The sequence below is a fragment of the Oryx dammah genome, unplaced genomic scaffold (genome assembly GCF_014754425.2).
Source record: "Oryx dammah isolate SB20612 unplaced genomic scaffold, SCBI_Odam_1.1 HiC_scaffold_2, whole genome shotgun sequence".
Taxonomy (NCBI): domain Eukaryota; kingdom Metazoa; phylum Chordata; class Mammalia; order Artiodactyla; family Bovidae; genus Oryx; species Oryx dammah.
This window is the reverse complement of record NW_024070186.1, coordinates 167,228,104-167,250,617: the sequence shown is the minus strand read 5'-3', so window position 1 is coordinate 167,250,617 and position 22,514 is coordinate 167,228,104. Positions and strand designations below refer to the sequence as shown.

The 22,514-nt window shown below is 44.9% G+C and overlaps 1 protein-coding gene across 1 annotated transcript in view; it reads left to right on the top strand.

The window, feature by feature from the left end:
- LOC120882450 overlaps positions 1-22,514 on the top strand; it is a 165,715-nt gene that overhangs the window by 74,652 nt on the left and 68,549 nt on the right. The window contains 7 exon segments of the mRNA XM_040266466.1: positions 738-900; positions 995-1,081; positions 5,584-5,721; positions 5,817-5,936; positions 7,046-7,138; positions 11,321-11,538; positions 13,467-13,660. Coding sequence (XP_040122400.1) covers positions 738-900; positions 995-1,081; positions 5,584-5,721; positions 5,817-5,936; positions 7,046-7,138; positions 11,321-11,538; positions 13,467-13,660 — 1,013 coding nt within the window.

Below are 22,514 nucleotides of genomic sequence, written 5' to 3'. Positions count from 1 at the left end.
CTGACCAGCTGGGGACCCTTAGCCATCTACTGTCAGAACAGCAGCAGTAACCCAAAACTAACAGCCACTGCATTTGCCAAGGTTTCATCCACTTTTTAATCACATTTATATTTATTGAGCACCTACTGTGTTCCAGGGTTTCCCTGGTGGCTCAGATGGTGAAGAATCTGCCTGCAGTGCAGGAGATGGAGGAGACTTGGGTTCCATCCCTGGGTCTGGAAGATCCCCTGGAGAAGGGAATGGCAGCCCACTCCAGTATTCTCACCTGGAGAATCCCATGGACAGAGGAGCCTGGTGGGCCATGGTCCATAGGGTTGCAAAGAGTCAGACATGACTGAAGGGACTTCACATGCACGCACATAGACAAAGTCTTTTATAAAAAAACATTTATTTGGCTGCATCAGGTCTTAGCTAGGCACACAGGATCATTGTTGCAGTGCTCAGGCTTCTCTAGTTGCATCGCTCAAGCTTCTCTCTAGCTGTGGCACGCGGGCTCAGTAGTTGGAATGTGAGGGCTTAGTTGCTAGGCAGCATGTGGGATCTTGGTTCCCTGACCAGGGATCAAACCCACATCCCATGCATTGGAAGGTGGATTCTTAACCACTGGACCACTAGGCTAGTCCCCTGTAACAGAGTCTCAACTCTGCAAGACAGTGACAGGACCCTGGGGCACAGGTGTCCTCTGACCCCGCCATCTGCTTTAATGGCTTCGGCCTGTTCCCCGCTCTCCATGCCAGGCACCCCTGGACTGTGCTCCTCCCACAGCGCATCCTCCTGCAGGAGACCTTCACGGCCGACAGGCGGCACCAGCGTTACTCCCTGGAGAGCAGGGTGGTCCTGGGTGCCCAGGAGGAGACCCTGCAGACCGTGGTTCTGGGCTACCAGGCCGGGCACCCCTATGTGAGTAGGCTCCAGGGTTCAACGGGGAGGGGCTTCCATCTGTGTGTGTGTGTGTGTGTGCACACGTGTGCATATGTGTGGTTGTCCCTCCCAGGTCTGCGCGGGCCTGACCCACCCGTACGACGGCAGGGCCATCCCCAGGAGCTTGGATGGGTGCGTGGTTTTGTGGAATCGGCATGTGGTAAGTGAAGATCCCAGAGCTCTTTTCATCCCAGTGGTCCCCGGTTCAGGTTGCCATCTTCTCTCAACTGGACGAAGCAAACGGAGAATTCCGGCCTGAGTTTTCTGTTCTGCTGTCTGCCTAATTCAATCTACTTGAGAGCCCGAGGAAGTTTTTCAACACGCCAGCATAGTCATTGTCACCCCCTTACTTAAAAACCCTCACCTCTTCTCTTGGGAGAAAGACCCCAGCCCGGACCCTGTGCTAGTCCGAGACCGTGATTGGGACGTGTCTGCTTTGTAATCCTGAGAGCCGCAAGGCCTGGCGCACAGTCAGTGCTTAATGAATAGCTGTTGGGCCTGGTGCTGTTGCAAGTCCATTCTAGGACTCCCCTGGCAGTCCAGTGGTTAAGACTCTGTGCTTCCAGTGCAGGGGGCACAGGTTCAATTCCTGGTTGGGGAAGTTCCAGGCGACCACAATTTTAAAAATAGAAAGAAAAAATGCATTACATACCTAATTTAGAGCAGGGGTTGATCAAGTTTTTCTCTGAAGGACCAGATGGTAACTATTGTAACCTTTGCAGGTCATACAGCCAGTGTTGCAACTGCTCATCTCTGCCTTTGTAGCTCACAAACATTGTAGGAAACACACAAATGAATGGGCACAACTGTGTTCTGATAAAACTTTTGCTGTGGGCTGAATGTTTGTGTACCCACCCCCCTCCCCAGATTCATATGTTGAAGCTCTAATGTGATGGCATTTGGAAGTGCGGGCTTTGGGTAATTAAGGTCGTGAGGGTGGAGCCCTTATGATAAGATGGTTGTTCAGCTGCTCAGCGCTCAGTCATGTCCGACTCTTTGCCATCCCATGGACTGCAGCCCACCAAGTTTCCCTTCCTTCACTATCTCCCAGAGTTTGCTCAGGCTCATGTGCCTTGAGTTGGTGATGCCATCCAGCTGTCTCATCCTCTGTTGCCCCCCTTCTCCTCCTGCCTTCAATCTTTCCCAGCATCAGAGTTTTTCCAGTGAGTCGGCTTTTTGCATCAGGTGGCCAAAGTATTGGAGCTTCAGCATCAGTCCTTCCAATGAATATTCAGGTTTGATTTCTAAGATGGACTGGTTTGATCTACTTGCAATCCAAGAGACCCTCAAGAGTCTTCTCTAGCACCACAGTTTGAAAGCATCAATTCTGTTCTCAGCCTTCTTTATGGTCTGAATCTCACATCCGTACATGACGACTGGAAAAACCATACCTTTAACTATATGGACCTTTGTCAGCAAAGTGATGTCTCTGCTTTTTAATACACTGTCTAGGTTGTCATACAGCTTTCTTCCAAGGAGCTAGCCTCTTTTAATTTTATGGCTGTAGTCGCTGTGTGCAGTGATTTTGGAGCCTAAGAAAATAAAGTCTGTCACTGTTTCCATTTTTTCCCCATCTATTTGCCATGAAGTGATTAATCTTAATGGTAAGATGAGTGTCCTTCCAAAAAGAGGATCAGAGCTGAGCTTTCTCTCCACCATCTGAGGACACAATGAGAAAAGCCATCTGCAAACCAGCAAGAGGTTTCTCACCAGAACCCGTCCATGCCTGGCACCTTGGTTTTAGACTTCCAGCCTCCAGAACTGTGAGATGTAAAATTTCTGGTGTTTGAGTCACGCAGTCTGTGGTTTTCTGTTATAGCAGCTTAAAAAAAACCAGGCTGGCCAGTTTCCCCTGCTCCCAGTCTGTAGTTTTTAACCCCTGACTTGGAGGGTCTTCGGAGAAGGCGATGGCACCCCCACTCCAGTACTCTTGCCTGGAAAACCCCATGGATGGAAGAGCCTGGTGGGCTGCAGCCCATGGGGTCACTAAGAGGTGGACACGACTGAGCGACTTCACTTTCACTTTTCACTTTCATGCATTGGAGAAGGAAATGGCAACCCACTCCAGTGTTCTTGCCTGGAGAATCCCAGGGACGGGGGAGCCTGGTGGGCTGCCGTCTATGGGGTCGCACAGAGTCAGACACGACTGAAGCGACTTAGCAGCAGCAGCAGAGGGTCTTGGCATTTGTCTCCTAGGAGTGAAATTCATTTTTGCCTCTGTGCCCTTTGCAAATCATCTTATGTCTCTGGATCTCAGTTTCCTTTTCTGTGCAGAGGAGACAGCAATCTTCATCTCTTACGCAGTGTTACGAGGATTGAAATGGATTACACTGATCTTTCTTGAGTACTTGTTGTGCAGTTGCTACGTCATGGCTGACTCTTTGTGACCTAATGGACGGCAGCCTGCCAGGCTCCTCTGTCCTTCACTGTCTCCTGGAGTTTGCTGAAACTCATGTCCATTGCATCAGTGATGCCATCCAACCATTTCATCCTCTATCACCCTCTTCTCCTTTTGCCTTCAGTATTTCCCAGCATCAGCGTCTTTTTTAGTGAGTCAGCTTTTTGCATCAGGTGGCCAAACTATTGGAGTTTCAGCTGGAGGATCAGTCCTTCCAAGATTGTACTTGGGTTTAATCTTGAGTACTTACAACATGGCTATAGGCCCTCATCCAAGTCTCCTTCCTGACCCCTGTAGGAAAAGACGCTCCAAGAGATGATCCCATTCTCCAGCAAGCATGTATTGAGCAACTGCTGTGTGCCGGGCCCTGGAGAAGGAAGATAGTGGTGGTTTCTCCCTTGGGGATATCCACAGGTCTCGGGCTGGAGCTGGGCCAGCTGCTGTACATGGAGAGAGACCTGTGTTTCTGGGGCCTCACTTCCCCGCTTGTCAAACTGAAGCTGTGAGCAGGCCCCAGGTTTGGGAGTTGGAGGTCCTGAGGGGAAACCATGGGCAAGATGACGACCCAGAACACCTGCGCAAATGTTTCCCAGTGGTGTGTCCTGTTTTCTAAACCGGAGATTGCAAAATGGCGAATGGGCCAAATCTAGCCTGCAGATGTGTTTTGTTTGGCCTGCTTAGCATTTAAATTAAAGGGAAAAAAGTGTCAACATTTAAATCAGAGGATTTGGAATAAAACCCAGATCTCTGCTTCTAATTGTAAAAAATTGGAAGATCTGACCCACTGGGCCTGAAACCCCACCTGACACCAACAGACTAGAACCAAGTAGGTGGAGATCCTTTAATTTAATTTAATTTGACTATTCTTTCTAAAACGCTGTGTACTCAGTCGTGTCCAACTCTTTGTGACCCCATGAACTGTAGCCCGCCAGGCTCCTCTGTCCATGGGATTATCTAGGCAAGAATACTGGAGTGGGTTGCCATTTCCTTCTCCAGGGTTTTAAAACCGTATCTGTGTTTAATGACACACATTTTTTGCTTCTCTTGGACCTTTGTTTCTTCCTTCTCCATCCTGGCTCTAAAATAAAGCTGTGTATTCTTTTAGAGACATTCACCAATGGTAAAATTCTAGTGGCAAGACATTTTTTAACTTCTCAGTCAGCACAGGTGAGAAAAGATGGCAGCCTGTTGCTTGTACTTAGCATGTGGCAGAAGTGAAATAGTTGTTGAGTGAATAAGTGATTAACTGTGTGTGTATTTCCTGTTGCTGCTATAATAAATTGCCACAAACTTAGCGGCTTAACACAACACAAATTTATCTTACATTTCTTGAGATCTGAAATAAAAAATGGGTTTCACTTGGCTGAAATCAAGGTGTTTCCAGGATTGCATTCTTTCCAGAAGTTCCAGGGGAGAATCCTTTTTTTTTTTTTTTTTGCCTTTTCTAACTTCTAAAAACCACCCATGTGTCTTGATATATGGTCCCTTTCTCTGTTTTCAAAGGTAACAGAGTAGCATCTTCCTCTCTCTGACTGTGACTCTCTTGCCTCCCTCTTATATGAATCCTTGAAGCTTCCTGGGAAGTCCAGTGGTTAGGACTCCATGTTTTCACTGCAGAGGGCGCAGGTTCAATACCTGGTCAGGAAACTAAGATCTCACGTGCTGTTTGACCAAAAAGAAAAATCCAACACAGACCAAAAAAGCCTTGTGATCAGCTCATTGGATAATCCAGGATAATCTGCCCATCTCAAGATCCTTAACTGTAAAATCTCTTTTGCCCTGTAAAGTAACAGATTCCCAGAGTTCAGGGTTGAGGACATGGACATTTTGGGGAAGGTGGGTATTTTTCTGCCTGCCAGAAATTAAACATTCTTCCACTTAGCATGGCATTGCCCTTGGGATTTCAGGCTATAACTACAACTAGCGATTCTGCATTCGTCTAGATATTTGTTGAGCACCTACTATGCACCTGGTGCCATGCTGAGTGTTACAACTGCAGCAGTGACTAGAACAATCACCCTTGTGAATGAGACACAGGCCCTCAAGCCTACCCTGCTCGCCCTACCTGTGGGCGCTGGAGTTTACCATACATATCAAAGACCTCCTGGGCACCTGCCCCACTTTCTTTCCTGTGAGTGGCACAGTGTAGACTGCTTTCACCCATCAATCTTGGGACCACTTTGATTGCTGGGTTCCGAGGGTGGCCTCTGCAGGCACTCAGAGATGGGAAGTCCCCTCTCTCAGGGCCGTCGGTTCTTGTACAGGCTAAGAACAGAGGTGTCGAGGCCACTCTGAAAGTCAACCAGAAAGTCTCACTGCACGTGAAGGCTCTTTACCATGACAGATCGCAGCGTGGTGAAGTCTGGCATAACCTGGCCCTGGACGTGGCTCACTCCTTCCAGGTACCCATCCCTGGGCTGGGCAAATGCTGGTTGGTGACCTCCAAGCAGAGCTTGACTGTTGGCGAGAGTAAAAGGTACTGTCTGTTCTTTCCTAGCTGAGGTTTCCCCAAGCCCTGAATGTGGACGGGGACATTGTCTTCAGACAGAGTCACGAGGGAGCATTTGACTGTGGCGTGGATGCACGAGCTACCATCAACCGCAACGTCACGTCCCAGGTTAGAAGACTGAGTTCTGCCTCTTAGCTGGGGGAGGAGGGGATTTAATGTTAGCATGCGGGTGTCCTGTATGGGAGGTGGCAGGGCTATCAGCCCTGGCAAGCTGGTAGCACAGGCTTTATTTTGGCGGTGTGTCTATGATGAATCAGGGTGCACCACTGTGCCAAAAGTTTGCTTTACTGTGAAAGTTTATTCTGCAGTCATGTCACAGTTCATTGTGGGTCTACTCCACATAGTCACTCGGGGACCCAGGCTCCCACCACCCTGTGGCTCTGCCCCAGCAGGCTAGATGAGGAGAAAGAGGGTGAGAATTTTGCAGGAGGTTTTTGTTGGTCAGGTGCATAAGTAATTCCACTGGTGGGAACTCATCACTTGACCCCCACCCAGCTGCAAGGGAGGCTGGGAAATGTAGTTTTAGCTGTATGTCCTAGAGGGAAAGGAAGTGCATTTTGGTGAATATATAGCAGCCACTGTGGGTATATTCATTAATTCACCATATGTAGATAGTGTCTCTGCTGCATGCCAGGCTCTGTGCGATGTACTGGGACTGCACGGATGACTGTGTTTCTGTTCCCATCTCCAAGGAGCTTTCAGGTTCAAATCCTAGCTCCACTGTTGACTTGCTGTGTGACCTTGGGTGAATTATTCAACCTCGCTGAGCATCAGTTTTTCCTCCTGTGAAGAAGGATAGTAATACCAGCCTGTGAGAGCAGGGGTGATGATTGAATAAGATGATGATTGTAAAACCTGCTTCCCAGTGCCTGGTTCATAGTAAGGGTCACATAAATGGCAGCCATGAACACAGGAGGCATGATCAGACACCGTGGCAGGGGGAGGATGCAGTCTGCAGTCCGAGAGCTGTCCTCTCAGCCCCGTGTCTGGGGCCTCACTTCTCAAGCTTCCAGGTAAGGCAGTCTCCGTAAGAGTTAGGCTGAGAACCGTCCTGGAAGGATGGCGGCTTCAGGCATCTGCTGTGGGGCCTGGGTTTGGGACACTTGTCCCAAACCTGTCCCTCCTGAGTGCCCAACCAGCCACCTTCTTGGATTCTGCATCTCACTCCTTGCTCCTTCTGACCCCCTCACCCCTTCTCCACTTTCCCCTCCCAACAGGTCTCGGTCCAGCTGAACGGATCTGACTCCCACTCGGTGGTTTCCTTGCAGCTCAGACGTCCCCATGGACTCACGTTTCCTCCAGACTTAGAGGTACAGATGGTGGTCCCTTTGGGATGACCTCAGTTACCTGCCAAGTGTTGTCTTTGAGCAGCCAGCTTGCTGGGAGATGGAGCGGAAGGAAGGGAGGAAGGAGGGGAGGGAGCAGGGGGAGGGCCACACCATGATGCTAAGCTTAGCCAGACAGCCCCTCCAGAATCAAGAACAGATGGGAAGGAGATTTCCAAATCCGTCATTTGGAAGTGATTGTCCAGGCAAGGAGGGTTTTCAGCTCCCTGGAGGGTGAAAGGATCACATTTCACCCTTGAAAATGGAGAGAGGCAGAATTGTCCTCGAAACCCTGCTCTGTGGTTGGGTCTGGAAGAAACTGCATGAGCCTTCAGGATGGCTTTTTAGATCCCAGAGTATTTTGCCCAGTGTGGGGTAGAAACATAGGGTTTCATTCTCCAGGGAAAGGAAGAGGCAGGGAGAGGCGTGCAGGTGGGAGGGCTGTGTTCTGCTCCTCCAGGGCCGGCTCCGTAGAAAGCCCCCCACCTTGGTTGCTTTGAGAGTATGCTGTGTACACAGGAATTAGGCTGTGGGCTGGGGACATGGAGGTGTAGGTGGGTAGCTCCCACTGTGATGAGGACCAGAATTCGATAGCAATTTTTAAATGCCTGCTGTAGCCTCAGTCCTGTGCCTGTGGGTTTTGACAACTCGAGGGGAGCCCGAGAAGGGCTCTGAAGAATGGAAGCTGATCGCTCTCAGAGGTGTGTTTTCACATGTGTTGGTATCTCTGAAATCAGGATGTGTCTTCAGACCCACACTGGTTCATTGTCTCAGCGGCAGCCTTTTCACTTTTGAGATGTATAAAATCATGGCACCTGTCAGACTGGAAAATGTGCCATCGCCATAGTCAGTTATAACAGGAGCTGATGGCCCTTGGATGTTTGTTGGGTGCCAGGCTCTGGTCTCAGCCCTTGACGTGGATCTTCTCATGGATGCCTCGTGGTGCTGCTGTCTCAGCATTTTGCAGATGAGACTCTGAGGCACAGAGAGGTGATGTGCCCTGTACAAGGTCGTGGAGCGCATAAGTGGAGGGTCTTGGATGGGCACTCAGGCAGTCTGGATGTGGAGCCCAGTGTGGCCCCAGCACTCATGGAGAGAGAGGAGGAGTCCTGTTGGAACCTTGGGTGCTGGGTCACCTAATGGATTCAGGCTTTATTATTACTTTTTTAAAAATTAGAGTATAGTTGATTTACAATGTTGTGTTAGTTTCAGATCTACAGCGAAGTGATTTAGTTATACATATGGGTTGGGAAGATCCTTGGAGAAGGGAACAGCTACCCACTCCAGTATTCTGGCCTGGAGAATTCCATGGACTGTATAGTCCATGGGGTCGCAAAGAGTTGGACACGAATGAGTGACTTTCACTTCATATATGTATATATATCTCCACTCTTTTTTTTTTTCTTTCTCTCCACTCTTTTTTAATGTTCTTTTCCCATATAGGCCATTAAGAGTATTGAGTATATTATTGCTTTTTAAAACAGCAGGAACCTTTGCTCACATTGTCTCTGGGTTTGAATGAGAGCAGGAACCCAGCCTTCTTAAACCCATCCCCCCCAAAACATCAGGTATCTCTTCACTGATGTTTCTCAACCTAATTTTCATTACTGTATCCCCGACCAAGGAGGCTTGTTAGACACTTTTTCCCTAATTGTCCCCTCTATGAAAATTTAAGTCCACACATGTCCTGTATTTCTGTTATGTGCGGATGCATATCTGTGCCTTGTGTAAGAAGTTATTTTTTTTTTAACCAAAGCCCCCTCACCAGAACCACTTATGCATTTAAAGCGATATTGCCTCTGTTGAGAATGCACGCTCCACAAGACCTCTCGGGCCCACAGAGTCAATCAGAGAAGGCACGGGGTCCCTTGGAAGTTCCCAGCCTCAGCCGCATGTTAGAAGCAGGTGGGGGCAGTTTTATTAATAGCACATACCTGGACTGCAACCTGGAGATGCTGAATTGATTAGTTAGGGCATCCCAGGCACTCTTAAAAAATTAATAAATCTCAGTTTTTACAGCAGTTTTAGGTTTACAGGAAAATTGAGCAGGAAGTACGGAGAGTTCTCACAGACCCCTGTTCTCCACGCGGTTTTCCCACTTATCAACATCTTGTGGGACTTCCCTGGTAGGCCAGTGGTAGACTGGGCTTCCACTGCTGTGGGGTGCCGGTTCCATCCCTGGCCCGGGACTGAGATCCTGCATGCTACACAGCTTGGCCAAAATAAAAAAAATAAATAGATAAAAGGAGAATGTTTAAAAAATCAGCCAAACATCTTGCCTTAGTGTGGTACATTTGCTAAAATGGAGGGACCGATATTAATTCATTATGAACTAAAGTGCGTCATTTACTTTAAGGTTCTCTCTTTGTGCCATACATTCTGTGGGTTTTGCCAAGTGCCTACTGTCATAAAGCAGCTTTTGCTGTATCATACACAGTGGTTTCACTGCCCTAAAGACCCTCTGCGATCCTTCGGTTCCTCCTCCCCTCTCTCTTACCCTCTGGCCACCAGTTACCATTTTCTGTATTTTTAGTTTCACCTTTTCCCCGGAAACATCATACAGTTGGATCATTCAGTTTGTAGCCTTGAAGTGAAAGATCGGTTTGTTTCATTTAGAATGTGCTGTTACAATCCCTTTGTGTCTTTTCATGGCTTAATAGCTCATTTCCTTTTATCACTCAGTACTGTTGCCTTGCATGGGAAACACTACTGTCTATCAATTCAAGTAGCGAGGGGCCAGGCATACTTGTAAAAGCTCCCCATGCGATTGTAACGTGCAGACTGGGCCGGGCCAGTTTCTACCCTGTAGTGGGGGAACCGAGGCCCAGATCAGGAAGTGGGCTTCAGATCCTACAGAGCTGGTAGAAGGGTGGGCCCCGCCGCTCGAACCCTTCTCTTCCCCCCATCACCCTGGGGAGCCTGGCCAGGCCTTTGCTCCAACCTCACCCCAGATGTGAAAGTGAAGTCGCTCAGTTATGTTCGACTCTTTGTGACCCCGTGGATTGTAGCCTGCACCAGGCTCCTCTGTCCATGGGATTTTTCAGGCGAGAATACTGGAGTGGGTTGCGATTTCCTTCTCCAGGGGATCTTCCCAACCCAGGGATGGAACCCAGGTCTCTTGCCTTTCAGGCAGACGCTTTACCCTCTGAGCCACCAGGGAACTCACCCCAAGTGTGACCCCTCCTTATGCACCAGACACTCTCCCCTTTGACCTCCAGAGCTTCTAGGGGTTCTCTGGGCCCCAAGGGGCGCTATGGAGCATCCTTTTCTGTAACTGAATTGCCCAGGGGTCTTCTGCTCCCCCCAGCAGCCCTATTTCAGGCACAAGCATGAGTTCTAGAGCCAGGCAGGCCCAGGTTGAATATGTGAGTCTCTGAGCCTCAGTTTCTCCATTTGTAAGATAGAAATCCCACCTCATAGGTAGTGGGAAGGACAAGGTGATCCTGTTCCTGGGCAAGGACCTGGGGTCAGGGAAGGCTTTCCCCTGTTCTTCCCTCTGTCTTATTTCTCTTCCTGAGTGTTTGCTGTCCACTGTGTTTGGTGATGCTCAGTACTGGAGTGACTCGGGAAGACTTCCTGGAAGAAGAGGCCTTCCTACATACCCAGATCCCACAGACCCTTCCTGTCCTTCCTCTGCTTTTTTTTTTTTAATAGTATCTTTTAAAAAAGAGGGGCTCCCCAGTGGCTCAGATGGTAAAGCATCTGCCTGTAATGCAGGCAGAGCCAGGTTTGATCCCTGGGTTGAGAAGATCTTCTGGAGAAGGGAATAGCTTCCCACTCCAGTATTCTTGCCCGGAGAATCCCATGGACAGAGGAACCTGGCAGACTACAGTCTATAGGGTCCCAAGGAGTCGGACATGACTGAGTGACTAATGCTTTCACTCTTACTGGTTTATAAAAGTTTGTATTTATTTATCATGTGGCTGTGTTGGGTCTTAGTTGTGGCACATGGTGCCTTCCTTGTGTCATGGGAGACCTTTCGTTGCAACACACGGATCCTCTACTTGAGCCTCAAGGGCACAATAGTTGTGTCTCGCACACTAAGTTGCTCTGTGGCATGTGGGATCTTAGTCTGTCCCCTGCATTGCAAGGTAGATTCTTAACTACTGGAGCATCAGGGAAGAACCCCCAACACCCCTGCTTCTGAACTCTGTCCTCACCCTGCAGGTGCAGGCGGCTGTCAGGCGTTACAGAGAGCGCAGCGTCAACGGCTCCCTGTCTGTGCACGTGTCTGGCGAGGAGCTGGTTCTGCTGGAGGCCAGTGCGAGCCAGGACAGCCGGAGGAACACCCGGGGCTGGGGTATGAGCGTCTTCCTACACCAGGAGGTCCTCAGAGCCCCCAGGGCTGTTCAGCTGCAGCTGTCCAGCAAGGTCGCCCCAGCCAGGTGATCATCCCCAGGTGGCTTCAAGGAGGGAGGGGGCCTCTGAGGTTGAAGGGCTGACGTCCTGGGAGATGGGAAATCATTACCCAGAAGTGCCCTCTGGGACCATCGGTGAACGGGATGGGACCATCGCTGAACGGGATGGGACCATCCGCGCCATTCTTGATTTTAAGGCTTGAGGGGGTAGAAGGGAGGAGGGAGGAGACATTCAGTTTTCCACTTTGATCTATTTTCCTTTCTTTTTTAGTTATAACAGCATTCACAATTGTTGTTAAGTTGCTAAGTTATATCTGATTCTTTACTGACCCAGTGAACTATAGGGTGCCAGGCTCCTCTGTCCATGGGATTTCCCAGGCAAGAATATTGGAATGGGTTGCCATTTCCTCCTCCAGGGGATCTTCCTGGACCAGAGATTGAACCCGTGTCTCCTGCATTGGCAGGCAGGTTCTTTACTGCCTAGCCACCTGGGAAACCTTATTCCCAAACTTCAAAGGGTTTGAGGTAGATTATGAAAGTGTACATTGTTCTAGGTCAAGAACTGGCAAACTTTCAGGGAAGGACAGGATGGTAAATATTTTTAGATCTGCAGGCCACATGCTCTCTGTGACAGGTACTCTGCTATTGTAGCACAAAAACATCATAGACTACATGTAAAGCAACGCAAATGGCCAAGTTCTGAAAAAACTTTATTTACTATACAGGTGGGCTGGTTTTGGCCCACAGCTTGTCAATTCTTATTCTGGGTTTAAAAAAAAAAATACATGAGGAAATTAGGGTGAAGGGAAGGAAAAATGGGAAGGTGATCAAAGTGGCATCAGTAAACAAAATGCATGCCTTTTTCTAGAGTGGAGCTGATGATTTGACTCTGAGCTCCCTAGCAGCCATTGTAAAGTAAGCAACCAAACAATGGCATTATTTGTAAATAGTGCCTTTCCTTAGGGAAATACACACACACACACACACACGCACACACACTCATACATACACACTCACACCTGTGTGAGTGTGCACCAAGGAAAGCATGGCTGATCTTGTCCCTGGTCTTGGTATTCCCATGGAAAGCCTCTCCCACGGTGTCATATATAGAACATACCATGTGGGACTTCCCTGGTGGTCCAGTGGTTAAGACTCTGCACTTCCAACATGGGGGCACCGGTTCGATCCCTAGTCAGGAAAGTTAAGTTTTTACATGCTTCGTGTGTGCTAAGTCACTTTAGTCATGTCCGACCCTTTGCGACCCCATGGGTTATAGCCTGCCAGGCTCCTCTGTCCATGGGATTCTCCAGGCAAGAATGCTGGAGTGCATTGCCATGCCCTTCTCCAGGGGATCTTCCCGACCCAGGGATCAAACTCGTGTCTCCTGCAGCTGCTGCGTGGGCAGTCGGGTTCTTTACCACTAGCGCCACCTGGGAAGCCTTATGTGACTTGAGTCAAGAAAAGAAAAAAACCCAAACAAACAAAAAAACGTGTGGGTGATTGGCACCTTGTCACCTGTCCCGATTCTCCAGGAATTGTAACAGCAGGCTTCCTGGGACTGTTTTGTCCCTTGTCCCCCACCGTAATAACATAGACTGATAACTCATTAGCAATATCAGTTCAGCATCAGTAGTTCCACGCTTTCCTCCACTTTACAGAAGAAGAAACTGAGGTTCAGGGAGTTGTGTCCTTGTGCAAGGCCCCACGGTGAGTGGGCAGCAGCGCTGGGATTCAACCTCCCATTTGACTGACCTCAAAGCCTGTGATCTGAGCCTGCTGTTACGCTGCATCCCTGCAGGCTGAGGGCCCAGTAAGGCGATCCCATGATGGGTCTGAACGTGGGGTTCAGGAACGCACTTCATACGGCCAGACTGGCTTACTTGAAAGGGAAAAACACCGTTTGCTGCAGAGATAGCTGCTAATGTTTTCCACGCCCCCATCACTTTCCTTCCTAGGATCTGGCTGTTTTCCAAAGCCCTGCTGGACCAGAACACAGTGCAGCTCTTCCTCAAGGCCTCCGAGGAGCGGAGAGGAGGCCGGGTCCTGACCCTGCGGAGCCAAGCCCAGCACACAGTGGCTGCCTGGGCAGCCCTGCCCCGTCTTCTGACCCTCATGGGGGTGCTGAAGCAGAAGGAGGTGCTCAGAGAGGGTGAGAGCCTGGGGAGCACTGTGGGATCGTGGGCGAGCACTCTCTGTGGGTCCTCTATGTAGATGAAATCCTACACATATTCAAGCCCACAGATGCTCTGTTCCAGCATCACACACACTCATGATGCCCTTTGATCAGCAGTTAGTACCTTGGGCTTCACTAGGGGCTCAGCTGGTACAGAATCTGCCTGCCAGTGCAGGAGACTCCAGAAACACAAGTCGAACCCTGGGTCAGGAAGATCCCCTGGAGGAGGAAATGACAACCCACTCCAGTATTCTTCGGACTTCCCTGGTAGCTCAGAAGGTAAAGAATTTGCCTGCAATGCAGGAGACTGGAGTTCGATCCCTGTGTTGGGGAGATCCACTGGAGAAGGGAATGGCAACCCACTCCAGTATTCTTGCCTGGAGAACTCCACGGACAGAGGTACTAGCAGACTGTAGTCCATGGGGTCATGAAAGAGTTGGACACGACTGAGCGAGCAACACTTTAAAAATGAACCTTCTGCTGTCTAAATACTAAACAGAGGGAGTGACTGGATGAGACACACGGGACTGAGTAATTTCCTTTTCCGAGGGTGGAGGACAAACTGGATTTGTTGTGTTTTGAGATTAATCCATGTTGTCACAAGTAGCAAATGTCATTTCTCCATTGTAGTCTGTTGTATGAATATCCCATGATTTCTTTGTACATCTTACCTTTTTTTAAATTATGCAACACATTTTTAAAATTGAAAACCAAACTAAACGGGCTACCTTGTACAGGACTTGTCAGAGCCTTAACATGCTCATGGATATTGTGAATATCCAGGAAGGGGGCTGAGGGCAATGTGCCCTTCTAACACTTGTTTTACTTTTTGGCTGTGCTAGGTCTTTGTTGTGGCATGTCAGCTCTTCATTTATGCCGTATGGGCTTTCTAGCTGCGGGACATGGGCTTAGTTGCCCCTCAGCATGTGGGATCTTAGTTCACCAGTTCAGTTCAGTCGCTCAGTCGTGTCCAACTCTTTGTGATCCCATGGACTGCAGTCAGGCTTCCCTGTCCATCACCAACTCCTGGAGCTTGCTCAAACTCATTTCCATTGAGTTGGTGATGCCATCCAACCATCTCGTCCTCTGTCACCCCTTTCTCCTCCTGCCTTCAGTCTTTCCCAGCATCGGGGTCTTTTCCATTGAGTCAGCTCTTCGAATCATGTGGCCAAAGTATTGGAGCTTCAGCTTCAGCATCAGTCCTTCCAATGAATAGTTCACCAACTAGGAGTCAAACCCACATCCCCTGCACTGGAAGGCAGTTTCTTAACCCTGGACCACCAGGGAAGTCCCTCTAACAATTTGTTTTTCTTCAAGTTTTATTGAAATATAATTGTCATGTAGCACGATATTTGTGTACAGCATTGTGATTTGACTTACATACGTTAGGAAATGATAATCACAGTAGGTTTAGTGAACATCCATCATCTATCTCATTTAGACACAAAATTAAAGAAATAGAAAATTTGTTATGGTGAGAACTCTTAGGATTTTATACTCTTAATTTTCATGTATGACACAGAGCAATGTTAATTATGTTTATCATGTTGTATATGACATTCTTCTGTGGGAGGAAATGGCAACCCACTCCAGTATTCTTGCCTGGGAAATCCCATGGACAGCGAGCCTGGCAGGCTGCAGTCCATGGAGTCTCAGAGTCAGACAGGACTCAGTGACTGAGCATGCATATTACATTCCTAGTACCTCTTTATCTTATAACTGGAAGTTCGAAACTTTTAAAAAATGTTAAGTATAGTTGATTCACAATGTTGTTAATTACTGCTGTACAGCAAAGTGATTCAGTTATATATATGTTCTTTTTCTTATGTCATTTCCCTTTATGGCTTATCATAGGATAGTGAATATGCAACATAGTGACATATTGTTATCACTAGTCACATAACATAATATGGTGTTGTATGATATATCCATCTCTGCTAACCCCAAGGTCCCACTCCATCCCTTTTCCAACCCCCTCCCCTGGACAAGCACAGACCTGTTCTTACTCTGTGTCCGTGATTCTGTCTCTGTTTTGCCGTGGTTGTTGTTCGGTTGCTAAGTCATGTCTGTTTCATGGACAGGCTCATTTGTGCCGTATTTTAGATACAGCACATAAGTGATAGCATCTGGTATTGTCCCTCCCTTTCTGACTTACTTCACTTAGTCTGGGGGTCTCTGGTTGCATCCGTGTTGCTGCAGAGGGCATTATTTTTTTTCTATGGCTGAGTAGTATTCCGTTGCATGTGCGCCACATCTTCTTTATCCCTCCATCCGTCAGTGGACATGTAGGCTGTTTCCTGTCTTGGCTCTTGTGAACAGTGCTGCTGTGAGCTTAGGGGTGCATGTGTCTTTTTGAATTATAGTTTTGTCCAGATACATGCCCAGGAGTGGGATTGCTGGATCGTATGGTAATACTATTTTTATTTTTTTGAAGAACCCCCATCCTGGCTCAAAACTGCACAGTGGCTGCACCAACTTGTATTCCCTCCAAGAAGCGTGTACATTTTGATTGCCTTCATCCAATACCCCATCGCCCGCCTCTGATAACCATAAATGTGATCTTTTTAACATTGAAGCATAGTTGATGTATGTTATATAAGTTACATGTTGAACAGCATAGTGACTCACCATTTAAGGGTTATACTCCATTTGAAGTTATTATAAAATATTGACTATATTCCCCATGTTGTATGATATATCCTTGTAGCTCTTTTACTTTGTACATAACGGTTTTTACCTCTTAATCCTCCATCCCGCTTCCCTCTCCCCCTGGTAACCACCAGTTTGTTCTCTGTATTTGTAAGTCTGTTTCTTTCCCATTATATTCACTACTTTGTTTTATTTTTTAGATTCTACATATAGGTGATATACAGTGTTGTCTTTCTCTGGCTGACTTATTTCACTTGGCATAATAACCTCCAAGTCCATCTATATTGTTGGAAATGGCAAAATTTCCTTCCTTTTTATGGCTGAGTAGTATTCATCTGTGTGTGTGTGTGTGTGTGTGTGTGTGTGTGTGTGTTTGTATTATATCTTCTTAATGCATTTGCCTGTTGATGGATGAATTGCTTCCATATCTTGGCCATTGTAAATAACACTGCTATGAGCATTGGGATACATACATCTTTTTGAATTAATATTTTCTTTTTTTTTTCTTTTTGGATATATACCCAGGAGTGGAATTTCTGGTTCATATGGTTGTTCTATTTTTAATTTTTGAGAAATCTTCATACTGATTTCCATAGCGGCTGCACCAATTTACATTTCCATCAGCAGTGCACAAAGGTTCCTTTTTCTCCACATGCTTGCCAACATTTGTTATTATTATTATTTTTTTGATGATAGCCATTCTGCCAGATGTGGGATGATATCCACTGTGGTTTTAATTTGCATTTTTCTGATGGTTAATGATGTCGAGCATCTTTTCATGTGTCTATTGGCTACCTGCATGTCCTCTTTGGAAAAATGTCTATTCAGGTCATCTGTCCATTTTTTACTCAGATTGTGTGGTCTTGTCTTGATGTTGAATTATGTGAGCTGTTTATGTGTTTTGGATATTAACCTTTCATTGGTCATATCATTTACAAACACTATCTCCCATTCAGTAGGTTGTCTTTTTGTTTTGCTGATGGTTTCATTTGCTGTGCAAAAGCTTTCAAGTTTAGTTAGAGTCCATTTGTTTATTTTTGCTTTTATTTCCTTTGCTTCAGGAGACAGACTCAAAAAAAATATTGCTACGATTTATGCCAGAGCGTTCTGCCTATGTTTTCCTCTAGGAGTTTTATGGTTTCTGGTCTTATATTTAGGTCTTTAGTCCACGTTGAGTTTATTTTTGTATGTGGTTTTAGAGAATGTTCTACTTTCATTCTTTTACATGTAGCTGTCCAATTTTCCCAGCACCACTTATTGAATAATCTCATTTTGTATGAGTTTGTTTTTGAAATGTAATTGACCTACAACACTGTTGGTTCCTGTTACACAAAATAGTGACTGGATACTTCTGTATGTTTCAAACTGATCACCAGGATGAGTCTAGTTATGATATGTTACCATACGAAGATATCACATAGTTATTGACTACTTTCCCATTCTGTACATTTTATACCCATGACTCATTTATTTTGCAACTGGAAACTTGTAGCTCTTAATCTCCCTTACCTATTTCTGTCTGCCCCCCACCCTGGCCCACCTCCCCTCTGGCAACCACCTGCTTGTTCTCTGCATCTTCTCTGTGTTATGTTTGTTCACTTATTTAAGATTCTGTATATAAGTGAAATCATATAGTATTTGTCCCTCATAACACCCTTATGTTGTCGAAAGCGGCAAGATCTCATTCTTCTCATGATTGAGTAGTATCCCATTATGTGTATATATACTGTATCTTCGTTAGCCATTCATCTATCAGTGGACACTTAGGTTGCTTCCGTGTCTTGACTTTTGTAAATAATGCTGCAATGAAGGTTCAGTTCAGTTCAGTCGCTCAGTCGTGTCCAACTCTGCAACCCCGTGAACTTCAGCAAGGCTTCCCTGTCCGTCACCAACTCCCGGAGCTTGCTCAAACTTAGGTCCATCGAGTTGGTGATGCCATCCAACCATCTTATCCTCTGTCATCCCCTTCTCCTCCTGCCTTCAATCTTTCCCAGCATCACGGTCTTTTCCAAGGAGTCAGTTCTTCGCGTCAGGTGGCCAAAATATTGGAGTTTCAGCTTCAGCATCAGTCCTTCCAATGAAAATTCAGGACTTTACTAATGAAGGATATATTCTAAATTTCATTTAGAGACGAAATGAATGATTTCATTTAGCAATGAAGGTAGGGGTGCATATATCTGTTCTAATTAATGCTTTCATTTTCTTCAGATAAATACCCAGAAGTGAATTTGCTGGATCACATGGTATTCAATTTTTAACTCTTTGAGGAATCTCTATACTGTTTTTCAAAGTGGTTACATCGAATACTTTTTATTTTGACATGATTTCAGACATACAGAAAAGTGATTGCAAAGAATCCCAGAGGCTCTTTACCTGGCTTCACCAATTATTGACATTTATCACAATTGCTTTATCATTTTTTTCTCTCTTTTTCTGTCTCCCTCTGTGTATATGTGTGTATAGAACATTATTATTTGCATACAAATTTTTAAATTTTGGGCCACATTGCACATCATGCAGGATCTTAGTTCCCCAACCAGGGATCAAACGCACACCCCCTGCAAAGGAAGCATGGAGTTTCTAACCACTGGACTGCCAAGGAAGTCCCTAAAATTGTTTAATTCTTGAACTGTGTTTTAATAAGCTGCAGATGTAACAGTTCTTCACCCCTAAATAGTTGCGTTTATTTCCAAAAAAATAAAGACATTCTCCTACATTCTACAATACAGTTCTTAACTCAGAAAATTAGCATTTATATATTGCTGTTAGCTACAGACTTTATTGAGATTTCACTGGATGTCCCAATCATGTCCCTTATAGTAAAAGAAAATCCTGAATTGTGCATTACATTAAGTTATATTGTTTCTTTGGTCTCTTATTCTGGATCAGTTCTTCTGTATTTCTTTCTCTTTCATGATCACATTTCAAAGGGTACAGGGCAGTCAGTTTGTAGAATATCCCTCACGTGGGCTTTGTTGGATGCTTCCTTCAGTTCAGTTCAGTTCAGTTCAGTTCAGTCGCTCAGTCGTGTCCGACTCTTTGCGACCCCATGAATCGCAGCACGCCAGGCCTCCCTGTCCATCACCAACTCCCGGAGTTCACTCAGATTCACGTCCATCGAGTCGGTGATGCCATCCAGCCATCTCATCCTCTGTCGTCCCCTTCTCCTCCTGCCTCCAATCCCTCCCGGCATCAGAGTCTTTTCCAATGAGTCAACTCTGTGTATGAGGTGGCCAAAGTACTGGAGTTTCAGCTTTAGCATCATTCCTTCCAAAGAACACCCAGAGTTGAGCTCCTTCAGAACGGACTGGTTGGATCTCCTTGCAGTCCAAGGGACTCTCAAGAGTCTTCTCCAACACCACAGTTCAAAAGCATCAGTTCTTCGGCGCTCAGCCTTCTTCACAGTCCAACTCCTTACATGCTTTCAAAAAAGCCTTGTTGGCAGAGTGCCACCTGGTGTCAGATTGTCCCTATACTCTTGGTGACATCAGTCTTGATCACTTGGTTAAAGTGGTGTCTGCTAAGTTTCTTCACTGTTAAGTATCTTTTCCTTTTGTATGCTAACTTCATAAACCAAGTTGAAAAGTACTTTATTCCCTTCTATTTTCTGAAAGAGCTTGTACAAGATGGGTGTGAACACTCCTGTAATTGTCTGATGGATGCTACCAGAGAAGCCGTCTGGAATTTTCTTTGTGGGATTTTTTTTAGATAATGAATAGATTTATAAATCTATTTATATTTTCTATTTCATCCTTATCATTTTGTGTAAGTTCTGTTTTTCAAGGAGTTTATCCATCTCAACTAAGATGTCAGCTATATTGGTAGTTGTTTATTATATGTATTATAATCTTTTAAGGTATCTATAATGATGCCTTCGCTTTTGTTCTTGACAGTCATTATTATATTTCATCTCTCTCTTCCTTAGTAGTCTAACTAGGATTTTGTCAATTTTTAAAATCTGTTCAAAGAACCAAATGTTTTTCTTTTAAATGTTCTGTTATTTTTTTCTTGTTGTCTCTTTTCAATCCCACTGACTTCAGACATTATCTCTATTATTTCCTTTCTTACACTTAATTTGGGTTTACTTTGCTGTGCTTTTTATGATTTGTTTATGGCAGATCCTCAAGCCATTTACTTTTAGACCTTTTTCCTTTTCTAATATAAGCATGTAAAACCATACATATTCCTTTAGCTGCATCCCACAAAATTTGATGTTGTGTATTTTTATTGATTTATTTAAAAATATTTTCAGATTTCTCTTATGATTGCTTCTTTCATCCATGTATTTGAAGTATGTTGCTTAATTTCCAAATATTTGAGATTTTTCTAGATAGCTTTGTAATATTTAATTTCGTTATGGCCAGAGGATTTCTTCTGTAGGATCAGTCCTTTTATTCATTGTGACTTGTTTTATATGCCAATCTATGTCTATCTTGTGAACACATCTTATGCAATAAAAAGAATTTGTATTCTGTAGTGTTGTTGGGTGTAATGTCCTATAAATGTTAGTTAAGTCAAGATGCTTGGCTGTATTGTTCTGATACATAGTTTACTGAATTTTTTTGCCTGGTCATTGTATCAAGCAGAGAAAGGTGGTAAACTTGCCGACTGTATGGATTTCTCTAGTTTGTTCATTTGGTTTTTGCTTCATGTATGTGCATTGCATTTTGGTATTAGGTGTATAAGCATATATGATTATTATTCTTAGTGAGTGACCAGGTTTATCCTTATGAAATGGACTGCTCTCTCTCTCACAGTTCTTTGTCTTGAAGTCTATTTTGTCTGATATTTATGTTGCCACTCTTGCTTTTTATTAGCATTTGTACTATATATATATTTCCACCCTTTTGCTTCCCACATATTTACTTCCTTAATATTTAAGGCACATTTTTTTATAGCCCACATACAGTTAGATTTTGCTTTATGTATCTAGTCTGGCAGTCTCTGCTTTTTAATTATAGTATTTAGTCGATTTATGTTTATCATGATTATTGATATGATTCGATTTGTCTACTATTTTGCTGTTTTGTTTTCTACTTTATCATATACTTTTTCTTCCTCTGTTATTATTTTCTTTTGCCTTCTTTCTGATGATTTTAAGAATTTTTAGAACTCAGTTTTAACTTATCTATTCCTCTTTCAACTATGCCTCTGTATATTCTTTCACAGTCTACTTAAGAGTTTCTGGTATTATTTCTCTTCAGTATAAAGAATCACCTTTAGCATTTCTTGGAAGGCTGGCTTACTGACAATAAATCTCCTTAATTTTTATTTATTTGAAAAGGTCCTATTTTGCCTTAATTCTTAAAGGATATTTTTAAATTGTATATTTCTTGACACATTTGGAAAACTTTCATATTTGCTTCTTTAAAGATTTCTTTCTGACCTGTTCTCATTGTCCTCTTCTGTGGATTCCAATTGTACATGTTTTAGAAGTTTCTATATTGTTCCACAGATCTCTGAGGCTCTGTTGATCTTTTTAGTCCTTTTTTTCTTTGCTTTAAATATCTATCAATCTATCTTCAAGTTCACTAGCTCTTTCTTCTTCAAACACCCCCCAATCAAAAAATTTTAGATCGTCCAATGATTTTTTCAATCACAGATTTAATATTTGTTAGTTCTAGAATCACCACTAGGTTATTTTTATTTCTGGTTTTCATTCAATACAAGAATATTTTCCTTATATTTTCGAACATGGTTATAAGGGCTGTTTTAAAATCTTTGTCTGCTAATTCCAGTGTCTAGGTCATCTTGAGGTTGATCTCCCTTGATTATTGATTGCCCTTTCTCTTAAATGTGATTTACATTTTACTATTTCTTTGTACATTGAGTAATTTGAGATTGTATTTTAGATGTTTTGAATGATGTTAAGACTCTGATTATTTTCTATTTCTCTGAAGAGTGTTATTATTTAAAAAAAATTTTTTAGCATGCAGTAAACTTGGCTGGTCTCAAAATCTAGACTCTGTCTTTCTTCTGGTGGGCTGCAGTGGAAATAATTTTCAACTCTTTTATCTTAGGAGATCTGCTTAGAAGTCTGTCCCACCCTTGTTCAAGGATTAGCTCTGGATAGACTTCATAGGCAGAATTTGGGATTCTCTCCTGTGGCTCTCTCTGGAATTTCTCACTTCACTTTCCATTCGCTATCATCACCCTGAACTCTGCTCTCTGATTCTATAAT